We start from the raw sequence: 25639 nt of genomic DNA, 5'->3' as shown, positions 1-25639 counted from the left end.
GAGAATAATCCAGATGATTGTCAGAATTATCTCTGGATGATGGACCCCTGCTTTCACCAACTCTTGGCATTGTTGACCCTCTATATTAAGAAGCAGGACACATGCACGAGGCTATTTTATTTTTTGGTTGAATAATAATGATTTGATTTGTCATATTTTCTATATTTTTGGGTTAAGTTCTATTGGCAGATAGCAAGTCTAATTGTATTTGTTTTCTTTTTTAATGCACAATAATAAAAAAAAATATCGTGGAGAAGAATACTATGTGTTTTACTTCAAATGACAGTTTGGGAGTAGACATTTACATTTAAAAAAAAAATACAATGTGAAATTGACATGGCACACTAACATAGTTGTAGCTTTGATCTTAAAAACTACGGGATAATGGTGTTGTGGTAACTTGCCCAAAAAACATAATATTATTATTCTTGACATCACTAGAACAAAAAAAAAGCCTTTGGAAATGTGTTTGTAAAAACTCCATCAGTATCACCAGCAAAACAGCTTCATTCTTATCCCATTAAAGAAGAAGAGAATTGTGCGCTGCATTTCAAAATGTCATAATTTGCCGCGTCACGAATGTTAAATCTCCATTATGAACGCGAGTTTACAAGACCGACCGCTTCTGGCTCATCCTTGCTTCCAAGCATACGCGTTTGTACTTTTTGGACTTTTGTACACATGCTTGGAAAATCCGACAACAGTCATCTGTCCGCAGGAAATTTTTAAACCCGCCAGCCAACATTTGTCCGCATAAAATCTGACAACTGTCCGTCGGAGCGTACAAACGGTCGGATTTTCCGCCAACAGCCTGTCATCACACATTTCCCATCGGAAAATCCGATCGTGTGTACGCAGCTTTAGTGCTGCCCTTTCCACCACTAGTCCAAGTACTCCTGTTAGGGAATATCCCGGAAGATACTAAAAATAGGCTTATACATTTATGCATTTCGTTTTTAAGCCTTCAGTTCAGCTTTAAAGGAGGAGTTCACCTTTTGACAAAAAAAAAAAAAAACGAAAAAAAAAAAAAACGAAAAAAAAACCCCACTTTTTTTGCAGGTAAAAAAAAAATGTGCATTTATTATTTTTTTGTTTGGGGAGCCTGTATTTCTGATGCTATGCAGGTGTCCTGAAGATCTGTCAGTGTATCTGCTTGCATGTACCTCAAACGAGCAAGCCGATACATTCTGACAGGAACAATGAAATTAACTACCACGGCGCTTACAGCACCCGTGGTAGTTCATTGAAAACTAAAAGCTGACAGGCGCTAAAGTCTGTTGGGACCTGTCGTTTTCGATTCACAGAACACTGTAAATATGTAACGCGGCCGGCCAGGGGGAGCCTCGCATGGCCACGCCTTTTTTATTTATTTATTTTTAATTGTGATAGCTAGCAGGGGGATAAAATCTCCCGCTACCTGTCAAAGCCGGGGAGCGGGGTCCATTCATAACACGTTACACCCTGAATATGAGAGTAACATGTTATGAAAGGTGAACTTATCCTTTAAAGAAAAGCTGAGACCAGGTCATTAACCGTAACATCAACTATTAACAAGTATTTAAGAAGCAATAAATTAGCTTTGAAACAATTCCCATTTGCTCTTTGGAGCTGCAGGCAGTGTGGAACAATTCATCCTCAAATTCACAGCAGCAACATTGATGTAGTCCAAGTTCTTTTTTCAGCTCCACTCCCCCCTGCTGCCCCCTTTCAGCAGTAACAGCAGCTCACTTTCCCCTGCTCCAACTTTCTGTAGTGAGCCAACATCTCAGCCCCCCCCCCCCCCCCCTGTTCTCTCCCCCCCATAAGCAACTCAGCACCTCCCACCTAGTAGTGACTTAGGCCGGCCATAGACGGTTCCGGCTGAGATTCAAACCGTGTATAATTAGGCTGAATGTATCAAGTTGCTTGAATAACTTGGGTACAACCAGCCTGTCAGATTCTACTTGCGATTATCGATAGCGGCTGGTATAGCCACTAGCATTAATCACCGTCTTGTCTTGGGATTGATGGCTTCCCCTGTCCCCCAACCCCCATCATCACGAGAAGACAATGGATTGGCAGAAGGAATTCCCGCAGCACTATGTTGGTGGGAAAATTGAGAAAATTCCTTTCCTACAACCTGTGGTTGCAGGAAAGATTTGCACTGTGTATGGCCTTTCCTTAGTAGCCAAGTTCCACCCTCTCAGCAGTGACTCTGCATCTCCGCTCCCCCCTGCCAGCAGTGACTCAGCAGCCTGGTTCACACTGCCAGCAGCAAGTGAGCCCCTCCATCACAGCAGTCTTCTAAGGAGGTACTTTAAGCTAAGCTGCTAAATCACTGCTGGAAAGTGAACAAGCATGCTTCTGTAAGAAACCATAAAGAGAAGCATGCAAACAAATATTGACATAATCTTACATAACCAGTGATTATTTATGCTCTTTAAAAGTAACAAAATGTATATATATGTACATAACTTTTAATGAATTTATTTGTCAGGTACATTCTGAATAGCACACGTTTACAGTCTCCTCGATCAGGGCGCAGTGGTTCTTTCGTCGTCCTCAAGGAGCCCGCATTCAGATGTATTAGATAGAATCTTTGATAATACACTTCAATACACTGTGGGTACGGCGAGTGCAGTTTTAGCGTCAAGGATTTGCTACAGAACTGTGTGATGAGTGGTCATCCACACTCATCAGGGGAAACCTGTACATACTGCAAATAACTAGGAAGAGGGGGGGGGGTGTCCAAAATCATAATACAAGGAAGGTGCATGGGTGCGGTAAACCCCAGCAGCGGCGCAGAGAACCATGTCGTTCTTTGGATGCCGTGTGGGTTCAAGACAATAAACCTGTGGGAGATGGCTTATGGCGACGCCAAAAAAGGAGCCATAACATCTCCCCATTAAAAAAAAAAAAAAAAAAAAAAAAAAAAGAAACATAAAATATTGAACAAATTAATTTTAGCAGCTATATACAACCACTGTCAGCACATAGTTCAATGTTACAAACACACAGGGGTGGGGGGGGAAAAAAAAAAAAAAAGAAAAAAAAAAGCACGCTCTTCCCAAATGTCTGCTAATCAACATCTTCCATGTTGCTGTAGGATGGCGCAGGCTCTGCCGAGTGCGGATAAAGGTCTGAAACGGCTTCTGCGGTCACTTGGGATGTTTCCTCGGAGTTTAAGTTGGACCCATAAGTCATGGTGCCGACTCCCTAAAACAAGCAGAAACAAATAGAAAATTTAAAAAAAAAGTCTTGCACCACAGATACAAACGAAATATATCACCAGTTATTGCAGAAAATCCCTCTGGATACAAAATATACAATTGAGCCAATTGAACCTTAAAGCGGAGGTCCACCCTAAAGTGGACCTTCCGCTCATTGAAATCCCCCCCCCCTCCGGCGCCACAATTGGCACCTTTCAGGGGGGGGAGGGGGGTGCAGGTACCTGTACAGTACAGGTATCTGCACCCACTTCCGGCGTAGATTCTGCAGAAGGTACGCCCCTTTCCGCAGAATCTACGCCCCTTTCCGAAAGTCCCCCGCTGCTTGCTGGGAAACACACGGATCCCAGAGACAGCGGGGACCATCCTTATTGCGCAGCGCGACTCGTGCATGCGCAGTAGGGAACCGGGAAATGAAGCCGAAAGGCTCCACTTCCTGATTCACATACCCAAGATGGCGGCAGCAGCACCCGAGAGACGATCAAGAGATCGGCTTCGGGTGCGGACATCGCGGGCGCGCTGGGCGGGTAAGTGTCATTATTTTAAAAGTCAGCAGCTGCAGTATTTGTAGCTGCTGGCTTTTAAAAAAAAACGGACTCCCGCTTTAATACTTATAAGTGTGTACAATAATTCATCAAATAAAGTGCAAAAATGAATCTCATAAATAAATTAGAATCATGCATCAATAAGTGTAGGTATAAAAAAAAAAAAAAAAAAATACCAAATTATACAGTTTTGCTTCGATCCATTGCAAAAGGGCAAATTATAAAAGCTCTCATAGATAAATATATAAAAGGTGGCACCCCCCCCCCCCTCAAAAAAAAACCAATACATATAGAAATCACAAGGATCATACACTTATTACATGTATAGTAAACAGCGGCTCCAACCTCAAACTCAGGCTACGGGCGGAGTGTGCTGGTCTATATAAGAGTGTGTGTGTTGCCGCAAGTCTCATGCCGCTCCCGATGACATTACGCCAAAACGCATAGGGCGGAGCCACTGAGTGATGTCATCCAGCACGTCCCACTCGTAGCCAGAGGTTGTGGCTGGCGTTTGCTATACATGTAAATAAGCGTATGATCCTCGTGTCGGGCACACATCTCTAAAGTGTATCTTTTAGGATTTCCGCAAATAAAAACTGTTAATTTTTTTTTTTTTTAATGCAATGTGGTATCATCATCTTTTCCTTTCATGATGAACACTGCTCGAGCTGGGGATGGAGGAGTGTGCGAGAAGAGGAGAGCTATTCCAGATTTGAAAGCAGATCGGGCACAATCACAATGGATAAATGTATGCTGTCCACATAGTTTAACTTTTAGCGAGTATCTGGTTGGTTTCCTATAGGGTGGATGACACTGGGTGTTTTTTTTTTTACCACATTGGCAAGATTTATTGTTCTGGTGTTAATTATATTGTCCCAAACTCCATCTAACGCATTTTGAGATTCTGCACTGTATTTTTTTCAAACTGATTCGCAGGTGCACCGCCTACCTCCAATCTGATTTGCTAAAAAAAAAAAAAAAAACAGAAGGGAATCCCCCCCCTTCAGCCTGGGCGGATAGGATAGAAGGGCCCATAGAGTAGAGTGGGCTTTGTCCGCTCTCCATATGCAGAGTGGACATGGGCATGTCATCCGCCCGCTCCAATCATTGTGGCCCGCGACCGGTTACCAAGTCACTTAAGTGGCCCTCGCTCTTCAAAAGGTTGGGCATCCCTGCTTTAAACCATATTGATAGATCTTAAATTCCCTTTAAATCTTGTGTTTTGCTTTTTATAAATGTTTCCTCCCTCATAAATTGCTAATTTCCTGAACAGACAGGAATAATTTCTGCAGTAGCGTCAGTGGCCTACCTCTACCTTTCACAGAGCACGGAGACCCTCTTCATACTGAAAATACAAGTATTTAATGCCGTCCACAACGGGGAGCTACATCACAGGCTTCTCAAAACCAACCAAATTGTCCTCTTCCAAGACCTCCTTGCTCTCTAGCTCCCATGTTCGCCTCCAGGACTTCTCCAGAGCCTCTCACATACTCCTCAGGAATGCTCTACCCCCAGTCTGTTTGGCTATATCCTTTACTGTATAACCTTTAGGTGATGCTTGAAAACTCATCTCTTCAGGGAAGCCCATCTCCCCTCTACCGAACTTTTACTTTCGCCATCAATCCATCCTCACCTAGCGATTACCTCCTGTATCACCTGTCCTTCCTCCTGTGATTCTAATCCTTGCTGTCATGATTTGTATTGTAACACCCTTTATTTTCTAAAGTGCAGCACAAACTGTTGGCTTTATATTTAAAAAAATAAATAAATAAATAAAAAAAACACTGAAAAAGGACACTTCTAAAATAACCTGGTACAGAAAGGTATAGCAAATGATCAAAATAATTTGTGCAAATTAAAAATTACTACACGTTTCATTACCAACAGCAATGTGAATCAGTCAATTTTTTTGTAATACACCAAAATATCTTATAAATTACCATATATTTTATTATACAGGTTTTATATAGCGCCAACAGTTTGCGAGATATCTTTACAACATGAGGGTAGACATTACAGTGTATTATATATATATATACATATAATTTTTTTTAATGAGAATATATATATAGATATACATATTATATTATATATTTCTCATTAAGAAAAAAAATATATAATATATTCTCATAAAAAAAAAAAAAAAAAATATATATATATATATATATATATATATATATATATATATATATATAATTTTTTTTTATGAGAATATATTATATATATTTTTTTTAATGAGAAATATATAATATAATATGTATATCTATATATATATATATTCTCATTAAAAAAAATTATATATATATATATATATATACATACATACATATACACACACACACATATATACACATATACATACACACACACACACCGACCCCTTTATTATTAGGTATGCCTGTTCAATTGCTTGGTAACACAAACTGCTAATCAGCCAATCATATGGCAGCAACGCAATGTATTTAGGCATCCAGACGTAGTGAAGACGACTTGCTAAAGTTCAAACCGAGCATCAGAATGGGGAAGAAAGGGGATTTAAGTGACTTTGAACGTGTCATGGTTATTGGTGCCGGACGGGCTGCTCTGAGTATTTCAAAAACTGCTGATCTCCTGGGATTTCCACACACAACCATCTTGTGGGTTTACAGAGAATGGTCCGAAAAAGAGAAAATATCCAGTGAGTGGCAATTGTGGGGAGGAAAATACCTTGTTGATGTCAGAGGAGAATGGGCAGACTGGTTCCAGGTGATAGAAAGGAAACAGTAACTCAAATAACCACTCGTTACATCCAAGGTATGCAGAATACCGTCTCTAAACGCACAACTCATTGAAACAAAGCAGATGGGCTACAGCAGCAGCAGACCACACCGGGTGCCGCACCTGTCAGCCAAGAACAGGAAACAGGCTACAATTTACACGGGATCACCGAAATTGGACAATAGAAGATTGGAAAAAAATTGCCTGGTCTGATGAGTCTGGATTTCAGCTGCGACATTCAGATGGTGGGGTCAGAATTTGGGGCATGGATCCATCCTGCCTTGTATAACCGGTTCAGGCTGGTGGTGGGGGGTGTAATGGCGTGGGGGGGGGGGGGGATATTTTCTCTGTACACTTTGGGCCCCTCAGTACCAATTGAGCATGGATTAAACACCACGACCTACCTGAGTATTGCTGCTGACCATGTCCATCCCTTTATGACTACAGTGTCCCCATCTTCTGATGGCTCCTTCCAGCAGGATAATGTCACCATGTCACAAAGCTCCAATCATCTCACCACTGGACAATGAGGTCCCTGTCCTCCAATGGCCTCCACACTCACCACATCTCATCCAATAGAGCACCTTTGGGATGTGGTGGAACGGGAGATTGGCATCATGGATGTGCAGCCGACAAATCTGCAGCAACTTTGCGATGCTATCATGTCACTATGGGGCAAAATCTCTGAGGAACGTTTCCAACACCTTGTTGGATCTATGCCACCAAGAATGAATGCAAAAGGTGGTCCAACCCGGTACTAGCCAGGAGGACCTAATAAAGAGGCCGGTGAGTGTAGATGTGACTGAAATCTCACTGCCATCTAATAGGTTAGGAGACAGGCAAGAGAATGGCCATCTTTAGATTATGAAAATATCCCAAATTTGGGTGTTCCCGGAGAGCAGGGGACAGGCACACACCTGGGGGGGTTCCAGTGATCCATTCCAGGGACCAGCTAACAATCTCCATTAAAAAAAAATAAAAGCCACAGGTACATTTCACCAATTCACGATCTTATAAGATTTATCCCATTGGTTCTAACACAGGTATACATGAAAACACTGCACCAAAAAACATGAGAATTTGCAACAATTTTATTAAGTTTAGACATTCCAAACAAAATAACATTTAAACATTACATGGCCGTTTTTTACTAGTTATTTCATAAAAATATCTCCAAAATATAAATATCTGACATTTTATATTAAAGTTATGGGGGAGGGTTTATGCCGACCTTAAAACAGAGCTCTTTAAAAAGTAAAAAAAAAAAATAATAATAATACACAAACTATTATTGCACAGTTCTTAATGCCCGCGGGGGATTAACAAGATTATTGCAAATGCCATTTAACAACAATGCTGGATCGTTACGCACGACATAAATCCGTTAACCTTCTAAAGGTTCCGTTCAAGAACAACGTGAAAAGAACTCGGCGTCACCTGGTTAGGCAGGAGGCAGCTATTTTCTGATTTCATGAGGAGGGGGGTTGGGGAGAGTAATGGGAAGGAGGAGGAGGAGGGGAGTAATGGGCGGGAGGAGGAGGGGAGTAATGGGCGGGAGGAGGGGGGGAGTAATGGGCGGGAGGAGGGGGGGAGTAATGGGCGGGAGGAGGGGGGGAGTAATGGGCGGGAGGAGGGGGGGAGTAATGGGCGGGAGAGGGGGGGAGTAATGGGCGGGAGAGGGGGGGAGTAATGGGCGGGAGAGGGGGGGAGTAATGGGCGGGAGGAGGGGAGTAATGGGCGGGAGGAGGGGAGTAATGGGCGGGAGGAGGGGAGTAATGGGCGGGAGGAGGGGGGAGTAATGGGCGGGAGGGGGAGGGGAGTAATGGGCGGGAGGGGGGGGGAGTAATGGGCGGGAGGGGGGGGGAGTAATGGGCGGGAGGGGGGGGGAGTAATGGGCGGGAGGGGGGGGAGTAATGGGCGGGAGGGGGGGGGGAGTAATGGGCGGTGGGGGGAGTAAGGGGCGGGAGGGGGGGGGGAGTAATGGGCGGGAGGGGGGGGGAGTAATGGGCGGGAGGGGGGGGGGAGTAATGGGCGGGAGGGGTAATGGGGGTATGCAACTAAGGGTTACTTTAACACACGGGTGCTCAAACTATAGCCATCTATCTGTTGCGGAACTACAAGTCCCATGAGGCATTGCAAGCCACTGACAGTTACAAGCCTGACTCTCAAAGGCAGAGGCATGATGGGACTTGTAGTTCCCACAACAGCTGGAGGGCCCACAGGTTGAGCACCCATGAAACAGCTAGGTGTGTGTCATATTCCATAAAAAGAACCAGTAATAAGCATCGGTTATAATCTGAAGGAGAAAAAAAAAATGGCGCCAATTATAGTCCGTAAACCAAATTTGCAGGGCATAACATAGTTCCAAAAAATTGCACAAGAGGCTGAATAATACTTTTTTCACTTACACATGAAGTCTATTCCATTGACAAATTGTTACAATGTTTATACTTAAGTTCAACTGATAAAGAATGTTTTGATTCTTGGCAGACTGCCCGGTTTTTCTCTTCCTTTCTTTTGATGGCTGGGGCTTCAGAAGAGCAGAAAATTCTTTGCATAGAAAGAATTGTGAAACACTTTAGTCAAGATCGCGATAACGATTCTTTAGCGATTAATTGTGCAGCTCTATTGTGAGTCAATATCACACATGCAGCATTCCTGTCATCTCCTGTAAAGGAAAGGCCTGGGCTGGGCTAAAGCCAACTGTCCATTCGGCTTGCTATCTGGTAAGTGTGTTCTTTGTGAGGTGGCGGTGCACCTGTCCTGTCTGTGGATTGATCACTGGGTGTGTCCCTGAGGCTGGGTTCACACTACAGCGATGCGGGAACGCCACGAATCCGCGGCTGGTTCCCGCATCGCATGCCTCCCGGCGGCAGTTCACCCTGCCCTATGCGAACTGCCGGGAGTGTCAGTGAAATGTTAATGACACCCCCAGATCAGTTCGCATATCGCAGTGCTAATCTGCAAACTCGGACAGGAATCGGATCGCATGGTGTGAACACCCATGCGATCCGATTCTGCTGCGGACCAAAAAAAGGGTCCTGTGCGAGTTTGGGGCGGTTGCGATGCGAATTCAGCCATACTATCTGTATGGCTGAACTCGCATCGCACAGAGATCGGATGTGATTTGCACTGCAGTGCGAATCACATCCGGATCTCCTAGCCGCAGCAGTGTGAACCCAGCCTTATTGAATTTATTCAACCACTTGTGTATTTATTGGAACTATCATATGCCCTGCAAATTTGGTTTACGGACTGTAATTAGCGCAATTTTTTTCTCCTTCCCATTATGCTTTGTGTTATATCCCACATTTAAATGTGCTTTTTGGGCTGGTTCATCCATTTTTTATTTCTAACGCAATTTCCTTTTATTACATCTGTGATAATCTGAATCTCCACTTTACAGTAGCACAGCTTTATCTTTAAGAGACAGCGGTTTGTCTGGTTATTTACTTGTACTCTCTCCCTTCCCTGAACAAAAGGATTCAAGCACATCTGCATATGTATATCCCAACAAAGGCTGTCCTATCGCCCCAGTCTTTGCTTCACTCTGAACGCGGCCTCTGGGATGTAAGCAAGGAAATATCTGGTTGGCTGCACGCCGACAAAACCTGAGCATATTCAAAGATATATCAAAATGGCATAAAACAGCAAACAAACCCCATGGAGGAAAAAGAGGAAAGTCAACACTTTTTGAGCGAAACACGTTGATTTTCTTCTGCTTCCTCCGATGGCGGTATGGTTTTTTTTTTTTTTTTTTTTTTTTGATTGCATAAAAACCCCATGAGGTTTGGTGGTTGTTTTTTTGCCATTTTGATATACCAATAAAAGGAAGAGCCTTTTTTGGAGTGCAGCCACCTGGATTAATCCCTGTTTCCATTGATCAGACTGATGAGCTGGGCTTTGCACCTGAGCAGGAGCTGTGTGGGGATCTGTTTGAGTAGGCCAACCTGGAGCAGCAGTAGTCTTGCTTAAAGTGGTTGTAAACCCTTACAAACCACTTTGACCTACAGGTAAGCCTAGATTAAGGCTTACCTGTAGGTCCAAGAAATATCTCCCAAACCTATACGGTTTAGGTGATATTTGCCCGAAGACGGGCACCGCTATCAGCGGCGCGCAGGCACACTGAGCGGGGCATCGTCGACGACGAAGATGCCGCGCGTCTCGGCTCCTGTGCGCATGCGTGGGAGTGACGTCATCGCTGCTCCGGCGAATCACAGCGCCGGAGCAGTGAGACCCACCAAGAAGATGGACGCTCGGAACTACAGGGGACAGCGGTGACTTTGCTGGCTCCTGTGTCAGGTAAGTGACACATAACGGGGTAGTATGCGATGCATAGTAGTCCATTATGCTTTACCTTTGCAGGGAATGAAAGAGGAAGTAAACTCATTATGGTTTATTTCCTCTTTAAAGTCTCTGGGATGTCGGAGGTGGGCAAAACCGTTAATTAGCAAGGCCTTTCATTATTTTTTACCTGATAGCATCTTTGCGGTCTCAAAGTTTTATGGTCATCTTTTCAGCACTGCGCTGTAGCAAGAGGATAAGAGAGCCTTTCGAGGTATGTTTCAAGGTTAAGATTCCTTTCACACTGGGACACTTTTCAGGCGTTTTAGCCCTAATAAATAGCGCCTGTAAAAGCACCTTAAGCCACCCCAGTGTGAAAGCCTGAGTGCTTTCACACCGGGGGCAGTGCGCTTGCAGGACGGGGGGGGGGGAAAAAAAAAAAAAAAAAAAAAAAAAAAAAAAGTCAAGCAGCATCTTTGGGGTGGTGCGAGAGCGGTGTATACACAGTTTTCAAAACACCCCTGCCCATTGAAATGAATGGGCAGCGCTGCCAAACCACCTGCAAAGTGCTTCAGCAGCGCTGCAACACGGGTGCTATCAACCTTTTCTTCAGCCGCTAGCAAGGGGTAAAAAGTGCCCTGCTAGCAGCCGAAAAGCGTAGCTATAACAGTGGTAAATTGCTGCTAAAACTAGAGGCACTTTACCGCTAACGCCCGCACCACCCCAGTGTGAAAGGGGTCTAAAGTGGAAGTAAACCCATCGAATTTAACAGAAACTTACCAGGAATGCTGTCACTTTGGTTGTGCTCTCAATAAAACCATCCAATGGCTGGTGTCATAACTGATCACATGTGCAGCATCATGGCAGTTGAAGATTAAACAGAGGCCAAGATGGCAACGTCATTGGCTGAAAACAATAGGAGGGGTTTCGTTCCACTTTAACAGTAGGCCAACCAGCCCGGGTGTGACCGTGTAAGAGAACATGTGGAGGTGCCGATAGGTATTGAGCCTTACCCTGAAAAAATTGAGCTAGGAAGCTGTAAATCGCAGGGCGTACTGGCCGATTTGTCTATATTCAATGGTGCAAAAATCAACTACCTATGATTTAAACTTCTTTCTTTTTCAGGCCCAATTGAACATGGCAGGACCTCCAGAAAAATTCAATGTGGAAGAGCATAGGACCATAATAAATTTCCTGTTTCTCCAAGGGAAAGGTGCGAAGCAGATCCATGATGAAACGTCACAAACTTTGGGTGACAGCGGCCCTTCATATGCAAACAGTTAAACGTTGGGTTGTCAATTTTAAAACTGGCCATTTCGATTTTGAAAGCGAGGAACCCAGTGGAAGGCCCATTTCTGTCTCTGTGCCTGCAAACGTGAAAGCCATCCATGACATGATCATGGAGGACCGCCAAATATCAGCCAAAAGTATTGCTACATATTTGGGAATATCATGTGAGAGTTGGTGACATTAGCACCAACCACTTGGAAAGGAGGAAGCTTGCAGCAAAGTGGATCCCAAAACTTTTGACAACCGAACAAAAGAGGAAACGTGTGGCGACATCTGTGGCCGTTTTGGAACATTTTGCAAGGAAACGAGTCAGATTTCCTGGACAAACTGGTAACGAGACCTGGGTCTACTGGTATGACCCTGAGACAAAGGAACAGTCTAAGTGCAGTGGTTCTCTACCGGGTCCTCAAGTACCCCCCCAACAGTCCATGTTTGCAGGTTTTCCTTTATCTTGCACAGGTGCTTTAAAACAGAGTCAATGACTTGGTATTTTTTGGACAGGTATTTTATCTAAGCCCTTGTACACACGGTCGGAGAATCCGTCGGAATGTGCCCTATCGGACCGTGTTGTCGGATAAGCCGACTGTGTGTGGTCTGCATCGGACTGATTCCGTCAGAATATCCGTCGGACCCAATTTTCCAACTTGTTGGAAATATTTTCCGGCAAACTGGTCCGATAGGACATACTCCGATCATGTGTAGAGAATTTTGATCGGACAAAGTGCCACACATGCTCAGATCAAATTCCTACATCAAAGCTATTGGCTACTAGCCTGAATGTAGTCCCGTCGTAACGAAATGACATCATCACGTTCTGAAAGATCAGATTTTTCGACAACTTTGTCCGACCGTGTGTATGCAACAGTTTTGGACAAAATCCGATGGATTTGGTTGTCGAAATCTCCAACCGTGTGTACAGGGGCTTAGAGAAATTCCCAAAACATGGCCCGTTGGGGGTACTTCAGGACAGGGTTAAGAACCACTGGTCTAAGGAATGGAGGCACAGTGGTTCCCCCCCCCCCCCCCCCCAAGGCTAAAGAAGTTCCATGTGCAAAGGTCAGTGCACAAGCAAATGGCAACAGTTTTTTGGGATAAAGGAGGGAGTTCTGCTGGTGGACTACCTCCACAAGGGTTCAACCATCAATGCAACATATTACTGTGCTTTATTGATGAAGTTGAGGCAAAATATCAAGGAAAAACGTTGAGGAAAGCTCTCCAAAAGGTGTCATCCTGTTGCATGACAACGCCTCATCACACACACTGCAGGTGAAACAATTAAAACTGACCTCCCTAGGCTTTCAAAAGATGCTCCATCCACCCTATTCGCTCTGACATGGCTCCTTCCAACCATCATTTGTTCCCCAAGCTCAAAAAACACCTAAAGAGGCAACTAATGCTGCAAATGACTGGTTACACCAGCAGTAGGAAGAATTCTATTTGCAGGGGACTTAGCTGCAGGACAGATGTCGCAAGTGCATTTACTTCCTGGGGGGGGGAATATGTAGACTAGTGTGGCAGTTACAGCTTCCTAATAGAGCTGCACAATCGTTAAAAAACTCTTGATCTCAATTCGATCTGTGCTGCAGAGGTTGCCGATTCTTTCATATAAACAAGTGGAGAAACTATCTGCTCACTCAGCTGTCAAAAGAAAACATCCGTCAGTCTGCCAAGTTTTTTTTTTTTTTTTTAAACTTGCAACATTGTAACTAAGCTTCCTTCTTAGATTAAAGGGATAGAACTTCTGTGTAAATAAATAATGCAGACTGACAAATTTTTTAACTGTGTAAATGCAGGAAGTTTAACCACTTAAAGTCTAATTCTTTTTCTGACACTTCAAGTTAAAATCGATATTTTTTGCTAGAAAATTACTTGGAACCCCCAAACATTATATTTATTTTAGCAGAGACCCTAGGGAATAAAATGTCAAATGCTGCAATATTTTATGTCATACTGTATTTGCCCAGCGGTCTTTCAAAATGCAATTTTTTGTGAAAAAATTCACTTCAATAAAAAAAAACCAAAAAGAACAAAAAAAACAAAAAACAAACTAAACAGTAAAGTTAGCCCAATTTTTTTTTGTTTTAGGCTGGGTTCACACCGCTGCGGGGGGAGAACCGGATGTGATTCGCACAGCAAATCACATCCGATCTCCGTAGCGCTGCGAGTTCAGCCATACAGATAGTATGGCTGAACTCGCAGCGGTCCCGCAGCAAACTCGCACGGGACCCTTTTTTGGGTCCGCAACAGAATCGGATCGCATGGGGGTTCACACCATGCGATCCGATTCCTGTGCGAGTCGGCAGATCGCACTGCGATATGCCGACGGATCTGGGGGTGTCATTAACATAACATTGACACCCCCAGCCGTCCGCATAGGGCAGTGTGAACTGTCGGCGGGAGGTATGCGATGCGGGAAAACGCCGCGGATTCGCGGCGTTCCCGCATCGCAGCAATGTGAACCTAGCCTTTATGTGAAAGATGTTACGCTGCGAGAATCGTGAGAGAACCGTGATCTTCTAAGCAAAAAAAAAATTGCGATTCTCATTTTAGTCAGAATCGTGCAGCTCTACTTCCTAGCTCAATTTTTTTTCTAGGTAGGGCTCAATACTTCTCAGCACCCCCTCGTACAAGTAAATACCAGGACCAGCAGCAATCACACAAGTAAAGATGTGGTATTAGGCCTCTTGCACACTGCAGCTAGAAAAAGCTCAGTACAGTATTTAAAAAAAAAAAATGTTTTTACTGATCTAGAATGCAGCCCGTTATTTACAATGTGCCTGTACAGACAGGTGCGTAAACAAGCGTGTATTCTGTAGAGAAAAAAAAGAAAGAAAAACATGCACGCCCGGTCAGTATTTTGCACCGGTAAGCACAAATGTGTGCAACTATACGCATAATAACTTAATATATAATCATGCAATTCGTTTATAATAGAATTCAATTTTCCAGAGGAATGCATTGTGCCCGCCAACACCTGATATATGTTCAAAACAAACGCCTGAAATGATGTCCAAAAATGCAGAATGCTCAAACATGGGATTTTTTTTTAACCAAAAACATGTAGAAGAATACATATTGGTCTAAATTTATGGAGAATTTATTTTTATTTTTTTGGATGTGTGTTTTATAGCAGAAAGTAAAAAAAAAAAAAAAAAAAAAAAAAAAAAGTTTTTCTTCAAAAACATCTTTGCGTTTATAGTGCATTAAAAAAAAAAAAAAAAAAAAAAGCGCAGTGATTATCAAATACCACTCTAAAAGAAAGCTTTGTGGGGAAAAAAAAAGGACATAAATTGTATTTGTGTACAGAGTCGCATGACCGCGTAATTGTCAGTTAAAATGACGCAGTGCCGTAACGCAAAAAGCGGCCTAGTCATGAAAGGGGGGGGGGGTCATTGAAATCTGTGGTTACTCCTCACTTGCATGCTCGCTTTGGCCAACAACTCAGGGGAAAAAAAAAAAGAAGCCATTGGATCACAGTAGCGCGCAGCTGGCATGGATTCTTGCCTCTCGGATTAACAGAAAATTTACAGATACTGAAAACATACAGTTTCCAGTGACTGGTGTCTGGGCACTCCGGGGGGCAGAGGGCTTTATTCAAGCCAAACATAAAAATTCTGTAGGAAAACTTTTTTTTTTTTTTTTTTTGCTAAAGTGCTAAATATGTGAGCACATGAAAAATGTAACTAATAGCTTCCACGGAAAACAAATTAACTGCAGTCTATTCTTCTTCCAAATGTTCATCAGTGCATTTATTGGGGATTTAGCTGGATTACTGGACGGCAAATCCAAGTACTTAAAGAAAAGGAATGAGAGAAGATCAAAGCCTGGCTTATTTTATAAACCGTTTAGAATATGGCTGAATTTCAGTTAAAGGAAACCCTCTCCTGTTTTCTTTACTAACTTGGAGTAAATGTGTAAATCCTTTCAGCACGGTCCAAATCGGTTTAGGTGAAGGTTCTGAGTTACGGCACCAATAAGCCAAAACATGCCCCAAACAATGCTAATGAAAGGTGTGAAAAAAATATATAAGATTAACCACTTGACCTTCCGATAGATTTACCCCCCCCGCCAAGGCCATTTTTTGCAATATGGCACTGTGTTACTTTGACAATTGTGCAGTTGTGAGACACCATCATAAAAAAAAAAAAATAAAAAAAAATTGATGTCTTTTGTTCCCCACAAATAGAGCTTTCTTTTGATGCCATTTAAACACCACTGCATCTATGTTTTGTACTATAAAAAAAAAAAAAAAAGTTGAAAAACAAAAAAAAACACAATATTTTTCACTTTCTGCTATAAAACATATCCAATAAAAAAAAAAAAAAAAAAAAAAAAAAGGGGGAATAAAAATAAAATGTCTTCATAAATTTAGAATAATATGTATGGTTACATATTTTTTGTAAAAAAAATTAAATAAAAAACTAATACCAATAAGCGCATATATATTGGTTTGCACAAAAGTTATAGTGTCTACAAACCATCAGATATTTCTCTTTATTTTTACTAGCAATGGCGGCTATCAGCGACTTATATCGGCACTGCAATTCAAAAATTTAGGCCAATATGTATTCCGCTACATGTTTTTGGTATAAAAAAAATTATTCCAAAGTGTATATTGGTTGGTTTGCGCAAAAGTTATAGCATCTACAAACTATGGAACATTTTTTTTTTTTTTTACCAGTAATGGCGGCAATCAGCTACTTATAGTGGGACTGGGGTAGGGCAGCAGACATTCTGACACTTTGCGGGAACCAAATGACACCAATACAGTGATCAGTGCTAAAAAAAAAAAAAAAAAAAAAATATGCACCTTCGCTGTACTGTAGGCAGGGAAGGGGTTAACGGCGTGCCTAGCCTGTGTTGTAGTGTACTATGGGAGGTGCTTTTACTAGGGGAAGAGATAAAATGTATTCCCTTGCAGGGACACAAATTCCATCCCATTCCTTCCCTTCCTGTCAAAATGGTGGTCGGCCTTCTTTACATAGGCAGAAACACACAACTGTGATCTGCCCAACGATGTGTAGTCAAAGCGGAAGCGAGCCACCGGCAGCACGCATATATATACGTGCGAGATATATAAATATACACACACATAACCCAGTGCATTCGTATGTTGATGAATGTGGTCTCAGCCAGCACCGCATGTTTCGCCCCCCTGACTTACTAGGCCGAAACATGTCAGTGGGGCGTGGACTGGAGCTGCGCTAGCTGAGGCAACATTTATTAAGATAGTAATGCACTGGGCTGGTGAGCAGCATCTTTTCTTCTCTTTGATTATGTTCTGGTGACAAGTGTAGAATTTTGTGTTTTCCTATCACTTTCTGTTCCGAGTGACGATGGACACCAGGACAAATTGAAAAGGGTGAAATCTACCCAACTAAGATACAGACCACCATAAAAAAACTTGAAAAGGTACTAACCTTTTTCTACTTTGTCCGAAACAAAAAACTAAAACAAAAAAATAAATAAAAAAAAATAGTGGGCTATTCATACACTGAAGAGGGAGATTTGGCTTATTGCTCACTAACAAAATGAATGCCAGTGATAAGTATAAAACGCGTTGTAATATTTTATACTAAAAAGATGTAAAGAAAAAAAAAAAAAAATCCCTACACTAAATTTATTTTTATTTTTTTTACCTCTACCCCTATTTACTAAAACCTTAAATATTCCCTGTAGGATCAGGGTTACAGAAACCCCTAAGGATATTTAGTAAAAAAAATCTAATATCCAAAATACCTTCCAAATTAGAAACAAAAACATTCTCCAGCAAATGTTCCAAGGCTCCGTTTCCTTTATGTCACTTTTCTCCTTACTAGGAGATCAATAAGAAGTTTTGGCTGCTTCCCAAAGAAAGTACATGGGCTCCAAGCACTCTCATACAAGCCAAAGCTGGAGCAGTCAATCAAGGAAACAATCGTTCGAGCCACAGAGGAGCTCAAAGTGGAAGCTGAAGTTCAGCCGTAAAATCTACAGTGACATGGCACACTGGTACCCTGGGCTAAGGATGACTAGAATGCCATCTTGGGAAAAATCACAGAGCTGTGATCACAGATATTATCTGAAGGAAGAAAGAAAAAGGCACCCAAAACAGATATACGAAGATTTCAATGGTCACTGAAGACCATTAATTGTGGGATTAGCTCCCTCTCTAGAAGACGTAAAAAGTGGCAGCCATGACAAAATCTGAATATTCTTCACTATATGGCCAAAGTTTGTGGACACCTGACCATCTAAGTTTGTTGGATATCCAATTCAAGAACACGGACATCAATTTGAGCCCTCTTTTTGTGGCTATAACAGCATCTTACGTGACGGCTTCTTATAAAATATGATGGTGTCTTGGGGAATGTGTGCACTTTCAGCCAAAAGAGCATTTGTGAGGTCAAGTACGGATGTTGGAAAAGACCTGGCTCACAATTAAACCCAAAAAGGTGTTCAACAGGGTTGAGGCCAGAGCTCTACCGTTCCTCCAAGTCAAATTTGTTAAACCATGCCTATGGACCTTGATTTGGGCACCTGAAAAGAGGCCATTTGGAGGGGCGTTCACATACTTTTGGCCATAGGGAACCTGTAGCTTTTTAACATAAATTTGTGACTCAATACGCACACAAAGGCCCTGTAGTTTTTTAAAAAAAAAATTGGACATTTTTGATACTGTAAGGTGGGTCATTAAAATAGTTGACTTTTTCAAACCATGATCACCATGTCTCTTTTTAGGTTTTAAAGCCTTTGAATAAACCACTGGGTTAATTACTGAGATGGGAACCTATCTGAGGAAGGTGGCGATAGAGGTTTTCGCAGGAAGTGGTGCCCTGGGTAGCCGATGGTATGTGGAGCTATAACTGGCACAAGCAAGAATACAAAAAGGCAGGCGGAACTGGGTGGCACGAGGGGCAATGGAGTGTTGGACCAACAGTTTGCATTCTCTATGTGGAGTGGGGACTGTGGACATTGGTTGGAGATGTTGGTGGCACATGGGTGATGGTACCCTAAATTCCTTAAATTAGGAGTCGGAAGACTGGTATTACCCCTATGATGGGAGGGGGCTTGGAGTTTAGTGTGGAATATGGGAGGTGGTGGACGTCCTAATGATTCGCTGAATTTTATACTAACCTACCAGATGTGCTACATTTTATAGTAACGTATAGAAAATCTGGAGTATGAAAGATTGGGAGGAAATGGGTACTGGAACTCTAAAGGGCAGTGGTCTCCAAATTGTGGCCCAGATACAGCCCTTTGCCTGTCTATATCCTGCCCTTGGGGCACTGATGCTCCCAGTGACACCAACAAGGGGGTACAATTCTTCACACCAAAACCAATGATGGGGCACCATTTCTTCCCCTGATATCAATGAAGGTGCACTATTTTTCAAACGGACACCAATGATGGGGCATTATTCCTCCCACCGATACCAAAGATGGGGCACTAGTCTTCCCACTGACACCAATAATGTGGCACTATTACTCCCACTGACAACAATGATGGGTCATTATTCCTTCCCCTGCTACCAAAGATGGAGCACTAATCTTCCCACCGATACAAATGATGGGGTACTATCCCTCCCACTGATACAAACGGGGCACTATTCCTCGCACGATACAAATGATGGGGCACTATTCCTCCCACCGACACCAACAATGCATCATCATTCCTCCCACCGACAAAAAAAAGATGGGTCATTATTCTTTCCCAATACCCACGATGGGGCACTATTCCTCTGACGCCAATGAGGCATTGTCTACCCCCATTGACGACAAAGCATTTTTTACTCACACTGACAGTACCAATTACCCAAAGCCTGAACAGTAAACTGACCCTTAGTTCAGAAAGTTTGGAGACCTCTGCTGTAGAGGATGTGGGGGTTGGGTTCCCAGTGGGCCAGTAAGAAGGGTACATATAATGCAGGTTCTCATTTCAGCCATGGGTGCTTACGGGTTGCAGCGTTTGTATTCAGTGTATGGTGGGGGGGTAGTAATATGCTTTGTTAGGGTTTACCCAAGCTCAAGAAATAACCTTTTCAGTATGAGACTAAAGACACCATTAAAAATATAAGAAATGTGCTTCATTTTTTTTTTTTTTTTAAATATCCAAAAAACCCTTTTCCCGTATATAAAAGAAAAAAAGCTTACTGTGTTCCAAAACATTTTTGGGACAGCTACAAATCTTTAAGTGTAAATGTTATTCAATTACATTATGGAACCAATTATAAAAATAAATAAAATTGAGTGACCAACACAGTCCGGACAGTCTATTCAGCTATGCCGATATCCCAAGCAGTCCATCAAACATTCTCTGAGGCAGTTTGAAGGCTGCCATTACTGAAACCTCCTGATAACCAGGATTATTTTGTACTCACTATAAAAACTATTTCTTCAGTAGCTCATCAGGTAACATGATTTTGTAAAAGTTACTACCTACAGAAACTTGAACACTATGAAAGGGCAGGCCAATTCGGTGGCTATACCCATTGCCTATGTCACATGTGCATGGGTATAGAGCAGCAATAGCGAAACTGTGGCACATATGCCACAGCTGGCACACACAGCCCTCTACTGTGGGCACCCCGAGCCAAGTTGCCGGATCGCTACCCCCCCCAGCAGCCAAACTTTGGAAAGGAGTGCACACTGACCGGCCATTGCCAGTACGCATGCTCGGAAACTAGCCACGGCTTGTCCAGTGACGCCATCACGCCCGACGCCGTGCCCAAAGCCACGATGCATTCCAGAGTCTATGTTCAGGGGAGCACGGGTGAGAGGGGAGGGCAGGGACTCCTAGAGGGGCCATTACTGTAGCGGACTGTGTGATATCTCCTCCCAGGGGTCGGACATATGTTGGGGTGAGCCGAGTTCTGGTCCTCCGGGCTTCCTAGTTTTCCTAATGATTGTATTGACTTTGGGATTCCAATCAGTGTATATTATAGGATGTCTGAATGTAGCGATTCCTGAAGATTAGGTTGCCTTCTACCATTGTAGAAGTAATCTTTAGTGACATTTATTATCCCTCGGCCCCCCCTCCCATATATCAGGAGGAGCGATGACTGTTCTACAAGCAGCTGACCTCTGTAGGCAGTCACATGACCTATGACACGCCGCTCTGTACAACTGTTGCAGTTTGGGCACTCGGGCTCAAAAAGGTTCGCCATCACTGGTATAGAGGCTAGATGGGGGGGGGGGGCTGTGCCCCTTTCATATGTAGGTCTTTTTTCTTACCAGTTCCAAGCACAGTAAAACTACAATGTGGACGGTATAGGTTATTGCACTTTGCATTGCGTTACTGAACAAGCCTGTATGTGGTAAAGTGCACTGTGTAACAAAAGGCTTATACGTGCATCCTGCCATACTGTCTCACTGACCTCCTTTACACGAATGATGGCAGCACATACTAAAAATAAAATATTAGATAAAAAATAAAAAAAAAACGACCAAAACAGTAACCGTTAAACATTTCTCCTCTTTCAGTATATCAAATACACAGGCATTCTTTAATCTTGGCTTGAGATAAATCTTGCTATTAAAAAAAAAAAAAAAAGAAAAAGAAAAAAGGGGGCTTGTTTAAAAAGTGACAGCCAGCACTTCCTTTAAGATTATATAGGTAACACTACTAGACTGGAGCCAAAAATGGTACTTTATAGAAACATAATAGTTTGTGGTTCATTTATTTTTGGGTTTACGGGTTGGCGTCCCTTTTTGATTAGGCGCATTAAAAAGTTACGTTAATAGTGGTCAATTAAAAAAAAAAAAAAAAAAAAAAAAACTGTAAGACCCCTTTCACACGGAGCCGCCACTGGCGTCAGCAGTAAACGGCGCTATTTTATAGCGCCTCTTTATCGTCGCTATTCAGCCGCTAGCAGAGCTGTTTTAACCCCCCCCCCTGCTACTGGCCAAAAAGGGGTTAAATCCGCCAGCAAAACACCGCCGGTATCGCAGAGCTGCCCCATTGATTTCAGTGAGGAGCAGCGGTGGAGGAGCGGCAAGTTCACCACTCCAAAGAAGCTGCTGGCAGGACTTTTTTTTTTTTTTGACACCCTGCCAGCGCACCGCTCCAGTGTGAAAGCCCTCGGGCTTTCACGCTGGAGTGAATGGAGCCGCTTTTCTCAGGCGCTATTTTTAGCACTGTAGCGTCTGAAAAACGCCGGCAGTGTGAAAGGGGTCTAACAGTTTGCAAAGCATGCTGAGATGTCATGCCCAGCAGCGCCTGCTTACTTGTGAGCCCCCTATTCAGTCTAAAAGAAGCGTCCCACCTGTTAGGGAAGGGGGAATGTTTAAATGAAAATAGTGTAAGTGCTCGAACCTAACTTGGTATCACCCTGTTGCATTCTCCTGTACAGTAGCGCTTATACTGGGGGAGAAAGAGAGAGAGAAGCAGCAGCACAACAACGAGGCAATAAACAAAAAGAAAAAAACAGGACACAAATGCCTAGTGCATTATCTACAGAACTTTATTGAAAAGTAAAAAAGATGCAAATTATAAATCACAAACGGAACATGAATGATAGCATATCATAAATCCACAAACCAGCTTTCAAAACCCAGATGTCCAAACAGATGAGGTTACCGGCTGACACGTTTCGGGGGACAAACCCCCTTCCTCGGAGCTAGACCTGGAAAGGGGGGGGGGTTGTCCCTCAAAACTTGTCAATATCTCTTTGGACCTCTGGGCTTCGAGGGCTGGTTTCTGGATTTATGATACGCGATCACTCACGATCGGTTTGAATATAATTTGTCTTTTCTTTTTTGTCTTTCAAAAAAGTGCTGTAGATCAGTGGTCCTCAAGTACCCCCAACGGTCCATGTTTTCAGGTTTTAATTTACTTTTCACAGCTGCTTTAAATCAAGTTCAATGACATGGTATTGCTAAGTGCCATTTTATCTAAGGGAAGTGCCCAAAACATGGCCCGTTGGGGGGGTACTTGAGACCTGAGGTTGAGAACCACTTAGGCCAGTGACGGAGAACCTTGACAATCCAGATGTTTTGGAACTACATTTCCCATGATGCTCATGCACTCTGCAGTGTAGTTGAGCATCATGGGAAATGTAGTTCCAAAACATCTGGGGTGCCAAGGTTCTGCATCACTGCACTAGGCATTTGCGCATTTTTCATTTTTTGGCATTTGTACAGTTACAGATCCCCTATTAGGGCTGCAACGCCATCATCATTCAGTCCGGGTTGCACAGTGGTCATATTTCGAGTCTCTATGTTCAGCTTCTCTGGGAGTTCCTAGCGCTGAAATCAAAAGTTTTTACTTTTTTCAAGCCACAAGGAGGCAATAGTGGTGCTGCGGTGCACATGTGCAAGAAACATGCTGATAGCAGAAGAGAGCAGAGTGACAGATACGTTCATTAGCCTGCTGCTTCTCTTTTCAAAAGGCTTGGCGACAGACAAGACATTAAGTGTTACTGACCTGCAGTAGCAGAGAAAAATCCGGTCTTTTGTCATGCTAGACAGGGCTGTTACTTCGTAGCAATGCCGTGCAACTCTCAGAACATACAGTGCATTCATAAAGTAATCACTTTTTTTCAGATTTATGTTGCAACCTGATACTACAGTTGTTTAAAGTGACTGCAAAGGCAGAAAGTTGTTTTTTTTAATCATTCCATGCATTAAGATAAAAACCCTTCTGTATGCAGGAACCGTCCTCAGCCCCACCTAATACTTACCTGAGCCCCATCTAGATCCATCGATGTTGCAGGCGTGTCTCGGTTGCCCTCATTGGCTGAGACAGCAGCGTGGCGCCATTGGCTCCCACGGCCGTCAAAGCCAGTCAGCCAATGAGGAGAAAAAGGGGGCGGCTGCGGCTGAGTGTCTGAATGGACACAGGGAGCTGTGGCTCGGCTCGGGTGGCCCCATAGCAAGCTGCTTGCTGTGGGAGGCATGCAACAAGAGGGAGGGGCCACGAGCACCGAAGAGGGACCCGAGAAGAGGAGGATCCGGGCTTCTCTGTGCAAAACCACTCTGCAGGGCAGGCAAGTATAACTTTTTTTTTTTTTTTTTTATTAGTTAAAAGACTAGTATCACTTTAAAGTCTCTCTTTTTTTTCATTACTCTACACTCATTACCCCATAATAACAAAGTGAAAACAGTTTTAGAAAATGTTTGGAAATATATGAAAAATTGAAATGTCAGATTGGCAGACGTATTGAGTAGTGGTGCACCGAAATTAAACAATTTTGGTGCCGAAACCCAAAATTCAGGATGCACTTGGCCAAAACTGAAATTCATAGTATTTAAAAAAAAAAAAAAATATATATATATATATATATATATATATATATATATATATTTTTTTTTTTATAAATATTTGTATTAATTCGACTTTAATAAATATTATGAATGTAAAAGAAATATGGATTAATTGTCGGACATTATCTGCACCTTTGGAAGCGGTGTTAAAAATCCTGCTTGCTGGTTTTTTAGTGCTTATTTAAAAAAAAGAAAAAAAAACAAAAAAAAAAAAACACTTCTCCATTGAAATGCACTGAAATCACAGCAAGAAAACATCAAAAATGCACGTACGTTGTATTTTTGATGCATATTTTGAGTCATGCGATTTAAGAAAAACAAACCATAAGCAAGGTAAAATTGTGGCAAAACTGTGGGCATTTTCTTTTGGCACAACGATAAAAACCTCTTTGCCCGATAATTTTCAGTGCATCGCTAGTATTTAGGCTGGGTTCACACTGCTGCGGTGTACGAGAACCGGATGTGATTCGCACCTCACTGCAGTGCAAATCACATCCTATCTCTGTGCGATGCGAGTTCAGCCATACAGATAGTATGGCTGAATTCGCATCGCACCCGCCCCAAACTCCCACGGGACCCTTTTTTTGGTCCGCAGCAGAATCGGATTGCATGGGTGTTCACACCATGCGATCCGATTCCTGTCCGAGTTTGCAGATCGCACTGCGATATGCGAACTGATCTGGGGGTGTCATTAACGTTTCACTGACACTCCCAGCTGTTCACATAGGGCAGTGTGAACTGCCGCCGGGAGGTATGCGATGCGGGAACCCGCCGTGGATTCGCGGCGTTCCCGCATCGCTGCAATGTGAACCTAGCCTCAGACCCTTTGCAACAACACCTGTAATTTAGCTCAGGTGCCTCCCACTTCTCTTGATTGTTGCTGAGATTTTTCAACACCTTGATTGTCCACCTGTGGTAAACTAAATCGATTGGACATGATTTGGAAAAGGCACACGCCTCTATAAAATGCATTGTCGGCTGTGAAGCCTACTGTATCAGAGTAAAAGCCATGAGGTCAAAAGAACTGCCTGCAGAGCTCAGAGACAGGATTATTGCAAGGCACAGATCTGGGGAAGGCTACAAAAAAAAAAAAATGTCTGCTGCACTGAAGGTTTTCAAGAGCACAGTGGCCTTCATAATTCTCAAATGGAAGAAATTTGGCACAACCAGGACTCTTCCAAGAGCTCGTCACCCAGCCAAACTGATTGGGGAAGAAAGGCCTCCGTAAGAGAGATGACCAAGAACCCAATGTTCACTGTGACTGAGCTCCAGAGATCCTGTGTGGAGATGGGAAAACGTCCCAGAAGAACCATCA

At 43.0% G+C, this 25639-nt stretch overlaps 1 protein-coding gene across 1 annotated transcript in view; it reads right to left on the bottom strand.

The window, feature by feature from the left end:
* Positions 1–2440: 2440 nt before the first annotated feature.
* Positions 2441–25639, bottom strand: part of USP19 (ubiquitin specific peptidase 19) — a gene marked incomplete in the record, with an annotated part of 118715 nt that continues 95516 nt past the window's right edge. Inside the window, 1 exon segment of the mRNA XM_077451658.1 lies at positions 2441–3195. Within this exon segment, the coding sequence (XP_077307784.1) occupies positions 3058–3195 (138 nt within the window).

Source organism: Lithobates pipiens, unplaced genomic scaffold (genome assembly GCF_037356315.1).
Source record: "Lithobates pipiens isolate NorthernLeopardFrog02 unplaced genomic scaffold, aLitPip1_a1.2 Scaffold_23, whole genome shotgun sequence".
NCBI lineage: Eukaryota > Metazoa > Chordata > Amphibia > Anura > Ranidae > Lithobates > Lithobates pipiens.
This window is presented reverse-complemented; position numbering and strand designations above follow the sequence as displayed.